Source organism: Akebia trifoliata, chromosome 6 (genome assembly GCF_017979445.1).
Source record: "Akebia trifoliata isolate Shusen 1 chromosome 6, ASM1797944v1, whole genome shotgun sequence".
Taxonomy (NCBI): Eukaryota; Viridiplantae; Streptophyta; class Magnoliopsida; order Ranunculales; family Lardizabalaceae; genus Akebia; species Akebia trifoliata.
In genome coordinates, this window is record NC_141380.1 from 28,876,212 (window position 1) to 28,893,041 (window position 16,830).

At 34.7% G+C, this 16,830-nt stretch overlaps 2 protein-coding genes and 1 pseudogene across 3 annotated transcripts; all 3 read right to left on the reverse strand.

Annotated features, from left to right (window-relative positions):
- Positions 1 to 188: 188 nt before the first annotated feature.
- On the reverse strand, positions 189 to 962 carry LOC147400669 (vacuolar iron transporter homolog 3 pseudogene; annotated as a pseudogene).
- Positions 963 to 4,026: 3,064 nt separating this feature from the next.
- LOC147400670 (S-adenosyl-L-methionine-dependent methyltransferases superfamily protein) lies at positions 4,027 to 8,732 on the reverse strand. 2 transcript variants are annotated; one of them, XM_086446455.1, is made up of 4 exons: positions 8,592 to 8,680; positions 6,535 to 6,655; positions 5,391 to 6,443; positions 4,027 to 4,485 (listed from the first exon to the last, which is right to left on the reverse strand). In XM_086446455.1, the coding sequence occupies exons 3-4, from the start codon at positions 6,410 to 6,412 to the stop codon at positions 4,401 to 4,403; spliced, it is 1,107 nt and encodes a 368-aa protein (XP_086302581.1). In that variant the 5' UTR covers positions 6,413 to 6,443; positions 6,535 to 6,655; positions 8,592 to 8,680; the 3' UTR covers positions 4,027 to 4,400. The 2 variants fall into 2 exon arrangements, with proteins under 2 accessions (XP_086302581.1, XP_086302580.1); XM_086446454.1 differs by lacking the exon at positions 6,535 to 6,655 and having other exon boundaries at positions 8,592 to 8,732.
- A 4,151-nt stretch (positions 8,733 to 12,883) lies between these two features.
- Positions 12,884 to 14,847, reverse strand: LOC147400671 (Pentatricopeptide repeat (PPR) superfamily protein). The gene has a single exon (XM_086446456.1). The coding sequence runs from the start codon at positions 14,691 to 14,693 to the stop codon at positions 13,152 to 13,154; it is 1,542 nt and encodes a 513-aa protein (XP_086302582.1). The 5' UTR covers positions 14,694 to 14,847; the 3' UTR covers positions 12,884 to 13,151.
- Between the last annotated feature and the right edge of the window lie 1,983 nt (positions 14,848 to 16,830).

Genomic DNA, 16,830 nt, shown 5'->3' on the forward strand with positions numbered 1-16,830 from the left:
CAATCTAAATTGGATTTTACATTCTTGTATCTAATAACATAATAAATTTCCTTCACGTCATGATGGCCCAATTCCTCATGCATAATATGATATATGGTGAAAGAGAGACTAATTTATTTCTTCAAACCCTGAATTACAGATAGAAAAAAAAAAGAGTTGCTCTTATCTTTCTTTCAACAAACCTCACAACCACAACAACAATACACCTATCATAGGCCCATAAAGCTAATCAACTTTGTAAACCCAAATGTTATAGCCATAGCTAACCATCCCCCAGCCAACACCCTTAAACAAGACCTCCTCATAGGAGCCCTCCCTAACACTGCCCCAACCCAACCAAACACCACCAAGGCTAAGCTCACAGCTCCCACCACCACTCCCAACCTCACCTTATATTCCCTTATAAATGCAGCCGATAGCAGCGGCACCATTGCACCAACCGAGAACGCTAGGGCGGACGCTGCAGCTGCTTGGGCTGGATTGGGTAAATTCTCCTCACTTTCGCCACTGTCCTTCGTTCCATTATTCTCTCTTTTCATTTGAGCTAACTCTATGTCCAATTGTGAGTACACGGATACGTATTCTCCTATAGCCATACTACATGCCCCACCTATCAAACCCGCAAAGCCAGTTAGGATCATGATCTTAATATCCTCTCTCACAGCTCCAACTCCCATCATTATCGATCCGGTTGAGACCAACCCATCACTTGCTCCAAGTACTGCAGCTCGAAGCCATTGTGCTCTTTGGGAGTAGTCAATATCCTTTTCTTTGGGTTCCAGGCTTGTTTGTTGTTCGACATTGTCGTGATTAAGGGATGTTTGATGAACTTCAATGACTGCCATAATGAAGGGAAGGAAGGATATAAGTGAGTAAGATGTTAATGAAGAGAAGTGTGGAAGGCACACGCTCTCTACATGCTATTTATGGAGATAAATTGTACTGCAGAGGGGATGGTGATGGACCCGAAAAAAAAAAAAAGGAGCAAAAGTGGTGGGTCTCATTGAATACTGAACTTTTAGAAAATTTTAAATAAAGAAATAAAATGAATGAATGAAGGGAGACTGAGAATAGAGATACCCAACAAATTATAAACTTAAATTCATTTAATTTACCAAGAGAACGAGTCGAACAAAACAATTTTTTACTTCACTTTATTGATTATTAGTTACTAGAGGGTAGATTTACATCATCATTCAGTTGAAAGAGAATGAATATTCATTTGATCTTAATCATTTTGAAGCAAAATAAAAAGGATTGCTCTATTTGCACCTACCATCGGTATAATCTCCACTTCAAACCAAGAAAAAAAATATATATTTCTATGTCCCCCGATTTTCAATAGGTGCACCAACCACTTTCAAGTTTCGAACAAAAACTGCTAACCTCACGTTTGTGCGTCTCATGTAGAAGATGAAGTGAACCACTCAAATTCTTGCATTTTCAATGGATTCTTCTAAAACCCATTACATCAATGGAAGTAGGTTCCTATCGACACAGACAATTGCTTGGAAATTGCTCTTTGTGTAAGTCATGTCGGATCCCATTTATTGACATAGACCAATTTTTTTATGCACTATTTCGGGCATAGGCTACTTTCTTCCAACGTCCTTTTCCATCAAAGATAGTAAAAAGTAGAAAAGGAGATGAAATGAAGAAGGGAGATCTATCTTGGTTACTATGATGCAAATAAGATAAGAAACTATGGTGGTGTTTCATTTGCTAACATAGGAGATTAAGATGACGGGAAGAAGATGAGGTTGGGTATTCCAAAGAGTATATGAGTAGGTGCACTTAATAGGGGTGGTGTACATATTAAAGTATTATAACTTATTAAGAAACATGCGGCATGTACAATGGTGAGTGTAATAAGAACTATTCAACAAAAAAGTTTGATCATTGGGACATTAGACGACGCACCATTCCGTTTTAAGATGTTAAGTTATATTTTTAACAAAAAATGTAATGGTGTATTTAGATTGTGGTCATATAGAGTAACAAGAGTAGATCAGAAGAGAGTCTATTACTTGATTACAATAACCAGTCAAGAACTACTTAGACCATGGAATACATGTAACCTGAAAAGATATTATCAATAAAAAATCTTTGTTGTGTGTGAAAAATGACAATCCAAACATGCCTTAAATCTTGTAAGAAGTATCTAAATCACCCAACAAAATTTGAGACTTGTAATAAGTGATTTATACCTCCACTGAGGAACAGAGAAAAATTGGAGGAATCTCATCTAAAAAGAGAGAAAAAAGAAAGAAAGAAAAGAAAATGCTTTAAGGCAGTTATACCAGACAAAGAGCTTCATGTCTTAGGCATGACCACTGACTTAAAATAAGACAAAAGACCTAACTATATTTTGTTATAAATGGTGTGATTGTGAATCCTATACACCAGGAATATCCAACTCTGTTTTTTTTTTTCCTTTTTTTTTTTGAACAGGTGGCACATTCTTTTGGCCCACTGATGCATGAATGGTTTAGGTTTAGCCCATCCTTTATTGGACCTCCACTTTGAAAATAATCTTCATTTGTCAACACGTTTTAGGGAGGTTGGAGATAATGGAAGAAACCCAAAAACATCATTTGTCTATTACCCAAACTTTTCCCTATTTTATTCACAAATGTATCTGAACCAATCCAATGAAAACCCCACCAAATAATCATCGATTTTGATCTTTGTCACTTTTGTTTATAACACAAAATCACAAGCGCATTAGAAATGTAAAATACAATATAAGTGAAGAGAAGTCATATTTGATGGATTGGTGAATAAGAGAGCACTTGGGAGGAAAGTGTAGTGGCAAATAATATTAGTAAATGTGAGGGAGTGTGCATTCCACACCCCCTCCACACCCACCCCAAATTTTCTAATTCAAAACCAACTTCGTGCACTCACTTTCCTTTAAAAACCACTAACCTCCCATTCAAAACCCCTCAGGTTTTCTGTTATGAGATGATTAATTAAGGTCATCGCACTCACGTGATGATTTTTGATAAGGAACTAAGTATATGGCCGACTAATAAAAATAAAAACAAAACTAAGTGTATGGCTGCTTGGTTTGTTTGTTTTTTTTTACTTTGGCAGGCCGCACGTACTATCCCACCTAACACTAGTACAAATAACCACCTTTTTAGGATTTAAAGTAATGACCTGAGGAACAAACCCAGTCAGTCTTTCCATCTCAACTAAACCCTGACGGGTGTATGGTAGCTTGGTTATTTCCATCTTTCTGATAGAGTTACTGTTAAATTTTCTCTTATAAGTTCATTTCTGATTTCCTTCCATGTTGTTTGTCTCATCGATCACAATAACTTCTTTATCATCTTGTTAAAATTGACATTCGGATTGATAAATACATATACATCAAATTCTCTACCACTCATAACTTAATCCATCTCTTCATATTAAATCTAATTACCCCAAAAGAATCAAGTGGCCCTGAGGTACAAACTTATCAAAAAGAATCAAGGGCTGATTTGGAATCCTTTAAATTATAAACCATATCCCACCTAGCAACAAATTCCTCAAAGAAGATTCCGTTAAAAACTGAACAATTTACCCCAAAAGAACAAACCCAAAATGGACAGCAGAAGGTCATGAATCGCTAGTTCTTTCCCCTAAACAATGCATCTATTTCTCTCCTTCCAAATACCCCCAACAAATGGCAAATGGGGTAAGACTCCAAAGGACCTGTTTCGAGCCTCTGAAAGAGTTACCCCACGCTCCCCAAGTCTCAAAACACTTGTTAACCGACCTCGGAAAAAAAACCTTTCAATCCGAAGAGACCACTCTTTATTAAAATTGATGCAATATTTTAAGTATTTCATCAAAGAGTCGCACTGGAGAGACATTAAAACTGACATCGATTCACACATTGTTGACATGGAGGTGCACCCAAAACCATAGATGCTTTTCACTTGTATCTCGATGAAAAACGTCTATGGCTCCATACATAGCAATGTGTGAAGCGATGCAAATTTTAATATCACTTCAGCATTTTACTTAATCAAATAATGCCACAAAAGGTCCTTACAAGGACAATGTTTTCAAGATAAATCTCAAGTTCTCAACAGACCCATAGATCTCATATAATAACCAATCTCTTTTTCGAAATATAAATCCACTTTTTGGTCTGTTCTGGGAAACAGTATCAACAGATGATGCTCTCCGTCAAATATAAGCTCTCTCTCTCTCTCTCAAAAAAAAAAAACAAAAAAAAACAACTGATTTTCATCAAGATGGGTTATGAAGCCACATCAAGGAATAAACAGTGTCATATGGATAACGTAAGACACAAGGGCTAACTTCTTGGAGAAATTTCCTACAAATTTCAGGATTTGATTGCATTATTCCCCAATGTTTGTAAGTTCCAAGCATTTATAGGAACATCACGTCTTTTTAAGAATGATACACCAATTGGATTTGTCATAAAATTGATCAACTATAACTGCATTTGCTATCCCAGAAACTAACCTGCAAAAGAGTTCAACAAGAGGAAAGAAGAAAATGAGTATCTGCAGTATATATTGCTATTTACAGATGCCATTCAAAAACAAAAAAAATAATGAAGACAGATTCCTCTGGATTTATTTAAAAAAAAAAAAAAAAAAGTTGTGGACGAGTTTTAGACTACAACGACTAAGGTTGCGCTGTGAACACCTTCCATCTGTGCCATAAGTTCAACATCAATTGCTACTTACGTAAAAGCAAAAGCGAGTTAAGTGTCTCTACTTCCACCACAAAGTGTCTGCTTTTATTCTATGTATCCATATAATAATCTCGTATGGATGAATTATGTTCAAGGCATTAGCAATACCAGAAAGGAGTGAGTCCATCAAAGATGATAAAAATATGGGTATCTCTTGAAAACATCTATTACTCCATTGTTTTAGTAATTCATAGAAGACAATGTTGCTTGACATACCTAACTAATTTCTGTTGTTTGGAAATATAGATATACTATACACATTGACAGCTCCTAAATATATGCTAAAGTAAAATAAAAATCATAAAAAATATAGCAGTGATGACTACAAAAAACAAATATAGAGATTAAGAAATCATTACAAAAGAACTTGGAAGAAATTATATAAATCTGTTTTCTTGACTTCAGCCTAAGAGATACATGAGAAAAGATAAATCAGGCACGCGTTCAGTGCATGGAGGACAAAATATTGTTAAAAAAAAGGAGTGTCACTATTGTCTAGGTATAGATAATTAAGTTCACTAAAGTGACACTATATATTGCACAACTAAAAGAGGCAGACAATGTGAGCATCCATTCCAGTAAACAGATATGCACACATGACAATAAAAATATGAAGATGCTTATATGTAAAGTTGAAAGGTACTCAGTCATCGAACGATGCTTTCCATACCTTTCGAGCTCGCCTTCGATAAACACATGGTAATATCGATTGTACACCACAGCACCCTTTTTATTATCCTTTTTAGCCAGCCCACTTGCCAAAGCACAAGCAGAGTCGCCACTTATTTCAGCACGATGATACGGTAAGTGCCACGGAACAAAAAATTCTTGCTGGCTTTCAAAACAGTTCATTTTCTCCTCAAACAGTTCAGTATCTTTTGACCGATTTTGTAAACCGTTCTCCTCAGTTTCCTGAATGCTTTCTAGTGTAAAGGTTGAAGAACTACGTGCACGGGGGCTACCTGGTCCAACCCACTCTTCAACATACTTCTGATTAAGAGGAGTCCACTTGTTAACCAATGATCTGTCCTCTTGTTCTACAGCCCAAACTGTTATAAGAACCATACCACCCTTCCGAACAACTCGGACCAATTCGTTTATAGCTATTCTCCTCCGACTTTCTGTGCTTAGGTGATGTAATACGGCAATAGAGATTGCAGCGTCACCGAAATTGGTCCTGTATGGAAGATTTACAGCATCGGCAACTATAACTTCTTGTCCTTTTTCTGCACATATTTTGATCAACGGAGGGCTTATGTCACAACCTATGTAAAAACAATCGGGATTTAAACCCAAGTACTTTCCGTTTCCACATCCTGCATCCAAGATAAGAGATCCATGTGGCAAGGAATTCAAAAATGTGGCAACTTTAGGCCACTTGGCGAATCGGGTGGAACTAAAGTGAGGTGCAATAGCATCGTAAACATGATGAACGTACTTCTTTTCAATATCAGGCGTGCATTGAACTTTTGAGAAACATTTCTCGTCCTGACTCACTGACATAGATGGACGGATATGAGATTTCTTGTCCGATACAAGAGAAGACAAGCTAGAAACGCCATCTACTTGGACATCTGTCATAGTATTGAAGGCTCTCCAATGATCAACACTAAGTATTATGCCAATGGAAGAAGTGAGGATTTCCCGAGATCTATAAAAGCTTATCCTTACACTTGTGAAATTAAAGACCATTAGAGTTTGGTATATACCCTAATGTTAGCTCCTGCAAAAACACCATATGTAGGATAAATGAAAACATAATATTACATCTTGTCCATGCAGCAAAAAATGGTTTGAAGTGAACAACACTTTACATTGGAATCTACAGAAAGAAAGGAGCTGAATGTTTGAAGGTGAATTTCACACCATCGATGAAGTTAAAAAGCCATTAATCAAATTTAAGGACTCTGATTTTGACGTGCCCAAGATTAAGAACTGCAAATACGAACAAGTACTGCAAAACTTTGATTAGAAGAAGAAAGAAAAAAAAAACTTCTGCCAGTCCGAATTTATGTGATGCCAAGTGAACAACATCCAAGTGGTTTATAGATTGATTACCAAAATCATACAAGTCAGAACAAGAACTGTGTAACGGACCCCAAATAAGAGGGACATGACTTTGTTGATTGAATGATGGCAATGTTTTCAGAGGTATTTGAGGCGTGGACCTTGAGGCACACCAAAACCGTGCTGAGGTGGTAGACTAAGGTGTCTAGACACTAAAGGCATTAATGAGGTGTTATGAAGCGTTTAAAATGCGTACACCTCAGTCAAGACGTGACTGAGAAATACGTTTTAATGCTGAGGCATGAGCCTGTTTAGTTTTTTTTTATAGGAAAAATAAATTATTGAATAAAAAAGGTACAACTGGGGGCCAAGGTACTCATCCCACAAGGAGACCAAAAACATACTAAAAAGGCAAGATAGAAAAAATGAGTAAAACAATCTCCACTCAATCAAAACAAATTAAGTCCCATATAAACATGAAATCCTCAAAGAAAATCCCATTCAATTCTTTAAAGAATTTGCTCCAAAGAAATATAAAATATCACCAAATGTGAATAGAATGACCTCATGCAGAGAATGCTCTTTCCCTTGAAAGATCCTATTGTTTTGTTCTATTCAAATTCCTCAACAAATGGCTAATAGGGTTAGAGACCACAGGATTCTTTTCTTATGAGAAATTTCTTTCAAATATCGGCCCTGAAACATTGATAAAATTGAGGAAAAACACCATGCAACTTGGAATAGCAAAAAGAAGTGGATCCAAACCTTTCTTCAAAATGGACAGTGGATAAGGAGATGATTGACTGATTTCACATTCGATTTACAAAGAGGAGAACGATTGGAAGAAATAAACCTCTTAACCATAAGATTGTTATCCATGGTAAAAGTCTTCCCTAATATGGTGAACAGATGAAGAAGGATTTCTTAGTTTGGAATTTTGGTCCCCTTCTAGCAATGTCAAGAAATGACGATGATCAGGGGAGGAGTTAGTGGGGGAAATTGCCCGAACAAAACTTTGAGATACCCCATATTTTAAACTAATTACATGCCTCATTAGCCCCTACTCCATCACCTCCCTACTCATTTGCCCCCACCCCCTGACCTCCCTCCTATATCCCTCCTCAATTGTTTTGAGATGACATTGCCTCTTGACTGGGCCGTTAGACTAATTGGAAATGACCTAAATATCCTTTTCTTCAACTTCCAACTAAAAACCTCTGAATTTCCCCCCAAAACCATTTATCTCCAAGCTCTTGAAAAATGCCATCAACTATAGTTTGCCCCCACTACAAGAAAAGCCTGGCTCACCTCTAACGATGATTGCTTGAAAACCAAAGAATTATAGAAAGAATTTACAATGAAAATGTTGTAAACAAAATTATATTTCTTAACTTATTTTTATATTTATTTTAAGTGTTTTTCCATACCTATGATTCCTATACTACTGAATAGATTGCATTTTTTTGCTTCTATTTTGATGTATTTTTGAATTACTACTACCATGGTAACATTGCATTTATAAAGCCAACAAGCAGACTGATTTTCTATTTTTTAATATAAACTATTTATATATTTTATATTATTTATTTACAAATTTCATGCACACGAGACCATCACCTTACACCTCGAGGCACGAAAGATCCCAAATTCTTTGATAACTAAAAAAAAATTAATTGATGGAGTCGACAGAAACCAAATTCATCAAGAACTGAAAAATAAACATTCACAAGTAGCACCAATTTCACATTTCTATCCAAGCTAAATATTTAAATTATAAAAAAATAAAATTAAAAAAATGTTTTATGTGATGAGGGGAATGGCAATGATGAAAAAGTTGAAGCAAGATTTGAGAAGGAGAGAGTACCTGTTAATGTTCTTCATCTAAGGAATTAGGGTTAGGGACTTGGGAGGTTCTAAGAAATGAGGGAGAGAACAATATTTGTTTCGGTTCGAACCCAATACAAGTGGGTATCCAAAAGATTAAACAATTCGATTTCGGATTCTATGGATGGAGTAGAGTCGAATCTGTCCATTTATTCTAATGGGTCATGGGCTATGAAAAAATGGATCCAAGTTCTGGTTAAATGGGTAAACATTCTGTATATGCTATCATTTCAAATGATTAGAAGCCAGCCTAATAATTGCAGGATTAAAACATGATCCTATTTATCTTTAATCGTTTGAAACAAAAATAAAATAAAAATCTCAACGACTTGATTAAAGGTAGAATTGATGAAAAAGGGATTTAGAATTGTGAAACTTACACAAAGGACCCTAGTGGAGAGGTTTCTTTCTTAATAATCCATCTAGTAAATTTTTTCTTCCGTTATCTTCGTGGACTTATAATGTTTTTGAAATATCCAAGTTACCCTTTTGAGTTTGACGATAATTATCGATGAACTCGATGTTTTTAAAATTATATATTATAGAATTCAACAATATTTTCATTTAAAAAAATAAACTTGTTGAACTCGATATTGTAAATGTTGAACTAAACAATAAAAAGTGGTGAACTCAACACTATAAATGTCATATCGATTTTTTTCAATTTTCTTTTTTACTTTGATAATGGATAAATCTCCTTGAAATACTTAATATGCATAAGTCATACTTGCAAAATAAGCATTACAATGTAATCATCGAAAGTTTTAGAATCTCAATTTCGTTCTTCATTTTTTTTTATATAATCATCGAAATAAAAAATATATATCTAAATGTTCAAAATTAACTATCAGAAATGATCACAATTGCCATTGGAAAACCCAACTATGTGAAGAAAATGAGAAAAATGATAGCTTGGGTAATTCAACAAATTTATAAACTGAGTTGAGGTCTAGGGACCATTAACAAAGAAAAAGTTTACTAAATGGATTATTTAGATATTGTCGAAAACTTAGGAACAAATTAGAAAGAAACCCCTCCATAGGATCTTCTTTAGAATTAGATGTACTTCCGCCATTAGATTAAGCAAAAGGAACCCTCCTTTATGTACCACTATTAGCTTAGTGATGGAATAAACAACTATATATAAAATAAAAGGTATTTTAGAAATACTCTCCTATTAAATTACTGATATTAGGTTTACCTTTTTACAAAATGCAAGATTAGATTTACCCCATTGATCATAAGTCAACGTTGTTTTTTCTTGATGATTTAACAATCAAAATTTTGATTTAGTAATTTAAGTATGGGAGCCATTCAAGTGCCAACATGTTTTGTCCTGCATGAGTTATAAGCTTTAGAATGGGCTGATTTTGGATGAAGATGATCTCTATGTTGAGGAGATCTTCCTCATAAAAAATCAGCCCATTCCAAAACTTCTAACCCCATCGAAAGAGGGTTTACAAAAAATGGATAGTTCACGATTCTTCGACTCATAAACATAGGGTTAGAAGTTTCAGAATGGGCTGATTTTTGGTCTCCCCATCACATGGATCGTTTTTACCAAAAATCATTCCATTCCGAAATTTCTAACCCATGTAGAACAAAAAATGTTGGCAAAATAATTGGCACCTGAACGTGACCCTTTAAGTATTTAAAGAATATTTTGAAAAAAGAAAAAGAAAATCAAATTTTACATTTAAATCATCAAAAAATACAACAGTCAAGGGGTTTAACCTAATCTTGCATTTTGCAACAAGTAAACCTAATACCACTAATTTAACATGGGTATTTCTAAAATACCTTATAATAAAATACAATGATAGATCCCACTCTCTTTATCCTCTACATAAAAGGGTTGACATTTAATATTAATACTAATCTCGAGGGTCATTTCTAACTTTATTCTCTTTCCTCTTCTTTTCTTTTTAAAAATACCTTTCTAACTTAGTGTATTTCTTCTTTTGTCCCTTCCAAAAATATCCCTCCAACTTTAATGTCTTTCCTCCCCTATCCCTTTCTCAAATAAGACCCATCACACTTAGCTCATTAAGCCAATCAAAATATAAAGAATATTTTAGATAAAAATATTCTTTATATTTTTCAAAATGATTCAATTTTAATTTCATACTGAAAAGCTAAAATATGAAATAATTCCAATTGAGATAGATATTATAATACTGCATGTACTTAAAGCCGACTACCAATGTGAATCTTATCAATTGTGTATCAAACAACACTATATTACACCATGTGCCTTATGTTTGAAGGTAGTAAATAAGGGAAAGAAGACCAAAAAGAATGTGGATTGAAACGGCAATAGGGAATATGAACACACTTTCAATAACATGAGGCATGGCTTTTGAATAAAATTTAATGGAAGAGCTATATTTTCATTTAACTGACCTCGGTTACTTAGGATAAGATTTCGACCATGATCATGATGGTTGTCAATCTAAAGCCTTGTTCCCTAATTTGAATTCACAAATCATGTTTTTCTTGTTAACATTTTAATCATGTCACACTCATTTTCACAAACACATGCATTTGATATGACAAACGAACCACCATTACAATTTTTGTAGAGGTTTGAACCCATAAATGTTTATTCAACTTTCTGCTACTACAAGTTATTATCTATCACCATATTTATATCCATCACTCTTGACTTCAATTATGATTGTTGGTGGGAGAAGTAGAAGATATTAGTTACACATGGGACATTAGAGTAAACTAAAGCAAAATTAAACGTAAGATGAATGTTAAAATCACTTGAACAGTTTCATTTCTTAATTCATTTGATTTCAGTAGGTATACACCAACATGGATGACAATTTGATTGCATTGTGAGATGAACTTAAAACTTTAAAAGGTCCTGATGAATTCATTCGAAATAAGAATACACATATGCCTTTAACAGAAATAAACTACCCAACCAAATTGAACCACTAAGTGATTTTATTAGAGGAAGTTAGATTTTTTTTTTTTTCTTAAGCTTATTTGGACCAAAATCTACTAAAATGTGTAAAATGAGCATTTGTATGTGGTGACTGGTGACATCCCCTTTTGCGTATGAGGGTATTACATCCGATTCTTTGATGATGAGATACGTGTCTTGCTATAACAATTCAACAGATGGAAAGTCTTATTATTGTTGTGTTAACTTTTATTGGGTATCAACAATAATTTGGTGTGTCAAATGAGAAATGAATCATTAATAATTTGTTGTGTGATGTAGTGGCAATTAATATCAAGTTTGAAGATTCCTTGAGAGAGACAAACTTCAATCGATGATTCTTGCTGGCATGGGAACTTCGTGCGACCTTCACTCATCCAAGGAGAGTGTATTGCTCCCGGTCTAAGCCTTGTGGTTTGTAGTTATTATTTGTGACCATGATGGTGTGGTGTTGGCTGCTAGCGAAGGTTGTGTCGATCTCATCTCGGTCCTCTTTCATGAGATGCAGTCTATTCATGAAGGGCTTAAGCTATGTATTGAGAAATGATGCCTCATCATTCGGCTCCAATTTGACTCCATTATGGCGGTTAATGTGCTAAACGATCGTTGGAGTATCCCTTGGAGTGTTCTTCACCATATTCTTGCTATCAGAAGGCTCTTGCCTAGGTTCCTCATTGTCTCATTCACCCATGTTTTCAGGGAAGCTAACCGAGCGACTGATCAACTTGCATCCTTCCATGTTTCTATGGGGTATGTGGTTTTAGAAAATGATTCTCTGGCATGTAATCTTGTTTTTTTTATTGCTCAAGATATTAGAGGCTTCCTCTCCCTTTGACACAATTGGATTTTGATGCGACTCTGCCACAAAACTTGATGGAATCAACTCTCTTGAGTTGACTCATCAATTCGACAGAGGCAACATGAAAGTTATTTTTTTAAATCAAAAAGTTTACTAAGTTACATTGCCATAAATGATATTTTTGAGAATCGAAAAAATTGTTTTATTTTACTAAGTTATGACTTTATTGGGTTTTTAGAGTTATTGAACTCATTAAAACGAGCTTATCAATCAAATATGGGACATGATCCCTTGACTCCTAGGAATGACTCATGAAAAAAACACATGATCCCAACCCTTTAAATGCAAAATCCAATGGTTGAGATTTATCCTTAGGATAAATATCTTCGAGATTTGTATTATCAAGATAATCATAAATCTCAACCATTGGATTTTGCATTTAAAGGATTGGGATCATATGTTTTTTTCATGAGTCGTTCGTAGGAGTCAGCGGAACCCAACCCATCAAATATATATATATGATCATGAAATTTTAAAAGGAAATCGACAATAACTAGTGTGTTTCATTCATTTAATAAAGCTACCTCATAAATTAAAACACCATATCAAGAGATTTTAACTCTAAAAACCCAATAAAGTCTGATCTTGCTTTGATATAATGTTTTGGTACCATCAAATATGCAAGCAAATGTAAAACAGAAAACCCTCGAAAAGCAAGAACCCAATAAAAATCCGATCTCATTAATTTCTCTTGAGGGGTTTTCTATACATGCAAGAAATCCACAAAATTATTTGAGTGTCCTTGTGTGAGTTACCAAATTCCACTCTGCCAAACTAAGACCAGGAACTTTCAAAACGTTCCTCTCATCCATTAACCTTCTCACCCTCTCAGCATCCTCAAACCGTCCATCCCCAGCAAAGATATTAGACAAGAGCACATAGTCTCCACCATACCCTCTCTCCATTTCCAATATCTTTCTCATAACTCTCTCACCCATCTCAACATTCCCATGAAAGCTACAAGCACCCAAAAGTGTCCTCCAAATCACCACATTAACCATCTCCATGGGCATCTCCATTGCCAACTTCTCTGCTTCATCCAACATCCCTGCTCTCCCCAACATGTCTATCATGCACCCATAGTGCTTAATATCTGGTATTATCTGATACCCATTGACCATCTTATTGAAAAACTCAAGACCCTCCTTTAGCAATCCTCCATGACTACAAGCATTCAAAACACTCAACAAAGTAACCCGGTTCGGTCTCAACCCTTGACTCTCCATCTCCTGAAACAATCCAAGAGCTTCTTTTGCCATCCCATGCATTGCAAACCCTGAAATTATAGAAGTCCATGTAATCAAAGTTTTTCTCTTAGAAGAGATCTCATCAAAAACTCTAAATGCACCTTCTATGTACCCACATTTTGCGTAAGTATCAATGAGAGAATTAGTTACACGAATATCAGATGCATTAAACCCACTTTTCTCACCATACCCATGAATTAACTGACCCAAATTAAGATCCCCGAGGTTGAAAACTGCTGGTAAGACAGTTAAAATTGTTATTTCATTTGGTTTGAAACCATCTATCACCATCATTTGATTAAAGAGAGTAAGAGCTTCCACAGACCGATTCATTCGAGTGTACCCATCAATAATTCCAGTCCATGAGACCACGGTTCGATGGGGCATCTTATCGAAGAGTGATCGAGCAAGATCTAACTCACCCCATTTTGTCAACCCAGTGATCATAACATTAAAAGTGATAGAATTTCTTTCAGGCATTTCATCAAACAAACTAATAGCTTCATCCAAACATCCACAAAAGGCATACATATTCACCAAAGCTGTCTGCACATAAACATTAATTTCAAACCCAATCTTGATAATGTGTGCATGAATTTGAATTCCTTTAATAGGTTGGTTCAAATTAGTGCAAGCCTTAAGCATGAAAGAGAAGGTAAAGGTATCAAAGGGTACAGCTAAAGTGGAGATCTCATGGACTTGTTTATAGAGTTTGAGAGATTCATCAGGAAATGGACCATGTGAGTATAATCTGAGCAATGTGTTCCAAATTATCATCCCTGTTTGGTCGATTGGACGATATCGTTGTAATCCATTTGTGATCAATTGAGAATGAATTTGAATTGATTGGTGTCTTGTTGGGTGTTCAAGTAACAAAGAGAGTAAGTGTTGTTGATTTTGTTGAGGCAGTTGAAGATGGGTTGATGTGGATAGTTTTGAAGAGAGGATCAATTGAAGAACAAAAGGTTTAGTTGTTAGAGTACAAGAATTTAGCAAAAGTGATGCCGATCTCAACCACAGCATAATAATTCAGGCCTGTGGAAACTGGTTTGTGTGATGGGAACTTTGCTTTCAAGGGGGGATGAATTACTCGAGAAAAATGATTATGGAAAAATTAATTTCTTAGGAAAATTAATTCTGCCATTTGATTACGAAAGTGAGTTGGGGTGGGAAAAAATATTTTCTACAAGAACCCAAAAAAGCAAAATGCACAATCACACATCTAAAAATCACGTTTGATGGTCAAAAGTACCTAAAATGGCCAAATTACATCCACTTCAGTAATTTGTTAAAAAAACAAGTAAAATTATAATTTTACCTTTTCATTTTGGCTTATTATACGCACCTTCACTTATAAAAAAGGTGTAGGGTATTTTCACTTCTTCAAGGTTCATCGATAAATTTGAAGCAATGGAGGTAAGTTTTATTGGATTTTTATGATTCATCTTCTTTGTTTACAATTGTTTGACATTGTTATTTCATATGGACTGACCAAAGAACATAATCACATGAAATTTGTTTTATTTTCAAGTATTATTAAGATTTAAAATAAATATTAGAAGTAAAAGCTCAATTTTTAATCTTTTTGGTGTTGTTTGATAGGGTACAAATTGAATATGGAAAAATAGGTTTGGTATGTACTTACTGAATAGCTTGATAAAATTCAATTAATACTAGATAATCACTCAGTGGATCATATCAAGTGTACCATAGAAAGTTCGATGCATGGGTACCAAACAAAACTATAAATTTTGTCAGAGTTTGTTCGGTACAACAATATTGAATGTGTTGAAACGCGTTCGGTATGTACGTATCGAACAAAACTAATTTAATTTTTAAAATTATTTTAATTCTCTAAGTTCTTTTTAATTCTTTAAATTCTTCTAATTATTTACTAATTGTTTAACTTTATCAATTATCTAATGTAATCGATCATATGAGATATTTTGAATCGGATCAAATTTTTCATAATTGAGATGCCGTATGTAGATGAGTGAGAGAATTTGGCAAGACTCTTGAAACTAACCTAATAGTCTCAATATCTTATCATGAAAAGGGTAAGAACCCTAGAATTTTCTTCGATTATGAGAGAAGTGGCATTTATGAAGTGTCGAAAAAGGATGGCGATGAAATATCTACTAGGCAATTGAGTACCAAGAGATGTGGATACCATTTTGTTCGAGATGTTTGAAACTACTTGTAGATGATCAGTGGAAGATCAAGGTGATATGTGGTTCCCACAATCACGAAATTGTCGAGCATAATAGGGGGCATTCATTTATTAAGAAACTATTACCAAGGTTTGAAACTACCTGTAGATGATCAGTGAAAGATCAAGGTGATATGTGGCTCTCACAATCATGAAATTGTTGAGCATAATAAGGGACTTTCATTTGTTAGGAAGTTACTACAAAGCGAGAAACAATTATTGTCCAAAATGACAATGTTAGGTGTTAAGTCAAACAGATTCTCCAAGCAATCAAGGAAAGAGATCGATTCGATATTACAAAAATAAGGTCTATTTAGAACGAGAGGTCAAAATTGAAAAAAAAAAATTATCCACCCAAGGAAACCTTATTTCAAAGTCAACCCCCACTGATAAGAAAGACTATTTACAGCATGCATCAAAGATGGAAAAAGATGACATGTTGGGTACCGACACATCAAAGATAGATTCACCTAAGACTTTTTCATTTCAAACTAAAGCAGCACCTTCTTTTTCTAGGTGTAACACTAATAAGGTATCGATCAAGAAACATCTTCTTTGTTGTATAAGGTCATCTAATCGCGATAGATATATTTACCATTTTTCATATTAGGTATACAAGTATATTGTAGATGTAAAGAATGTACCCGGGGATGGAAATTGTATGTTTAGAACGGTTGTTGTGATTTCAAAGACGAGTTGATCTTATTTTGAACTCATTAGTTCAGATATTCGGGGGTGAGGCACGATTTGATGACCTGGAGAAAACATTAATTTTTTTTACAATTTGTGTAGCGATCATTATCGGATAACTATAACGTTATCTTACCTCATATATCAAGGCAAAAATGCTAAACCTTTTTGCCTTTACGATCAACAGCACTAACGACTGAGGCACCAAAAATCATTGTGATCGGTTACATAGATGATTATTTTATTCAGTTTTTTATGCTA

What these genes read in the sequence shown, in the direction of transcription:
- LOC147400670 (XM_086446454.1), bottom strand. Translation starts at nt 6,412, where the DNA reads ATGGTCTTTAATTTCACAAGTGTAAGGATAAGCTTTTATAGATCTCGG. An exon ending in ATCGAAGGCGAGCTCGAAAG is followed by an intron (nt 4,486 to 5,390) that starts GTATGGAAAGCA and finishes ACTCTTTTGCAG; the next exon opens with GTTAGTTTCTGGGATAGCAA.
- LOC147400671 (XM_086446456.1), bottom strand. Translation starts at nt 14,693, where the DNA reads ATGCTGTGGTTGAGATCGGCATCACTTTTGCTAAATTCTTGTACTCTA.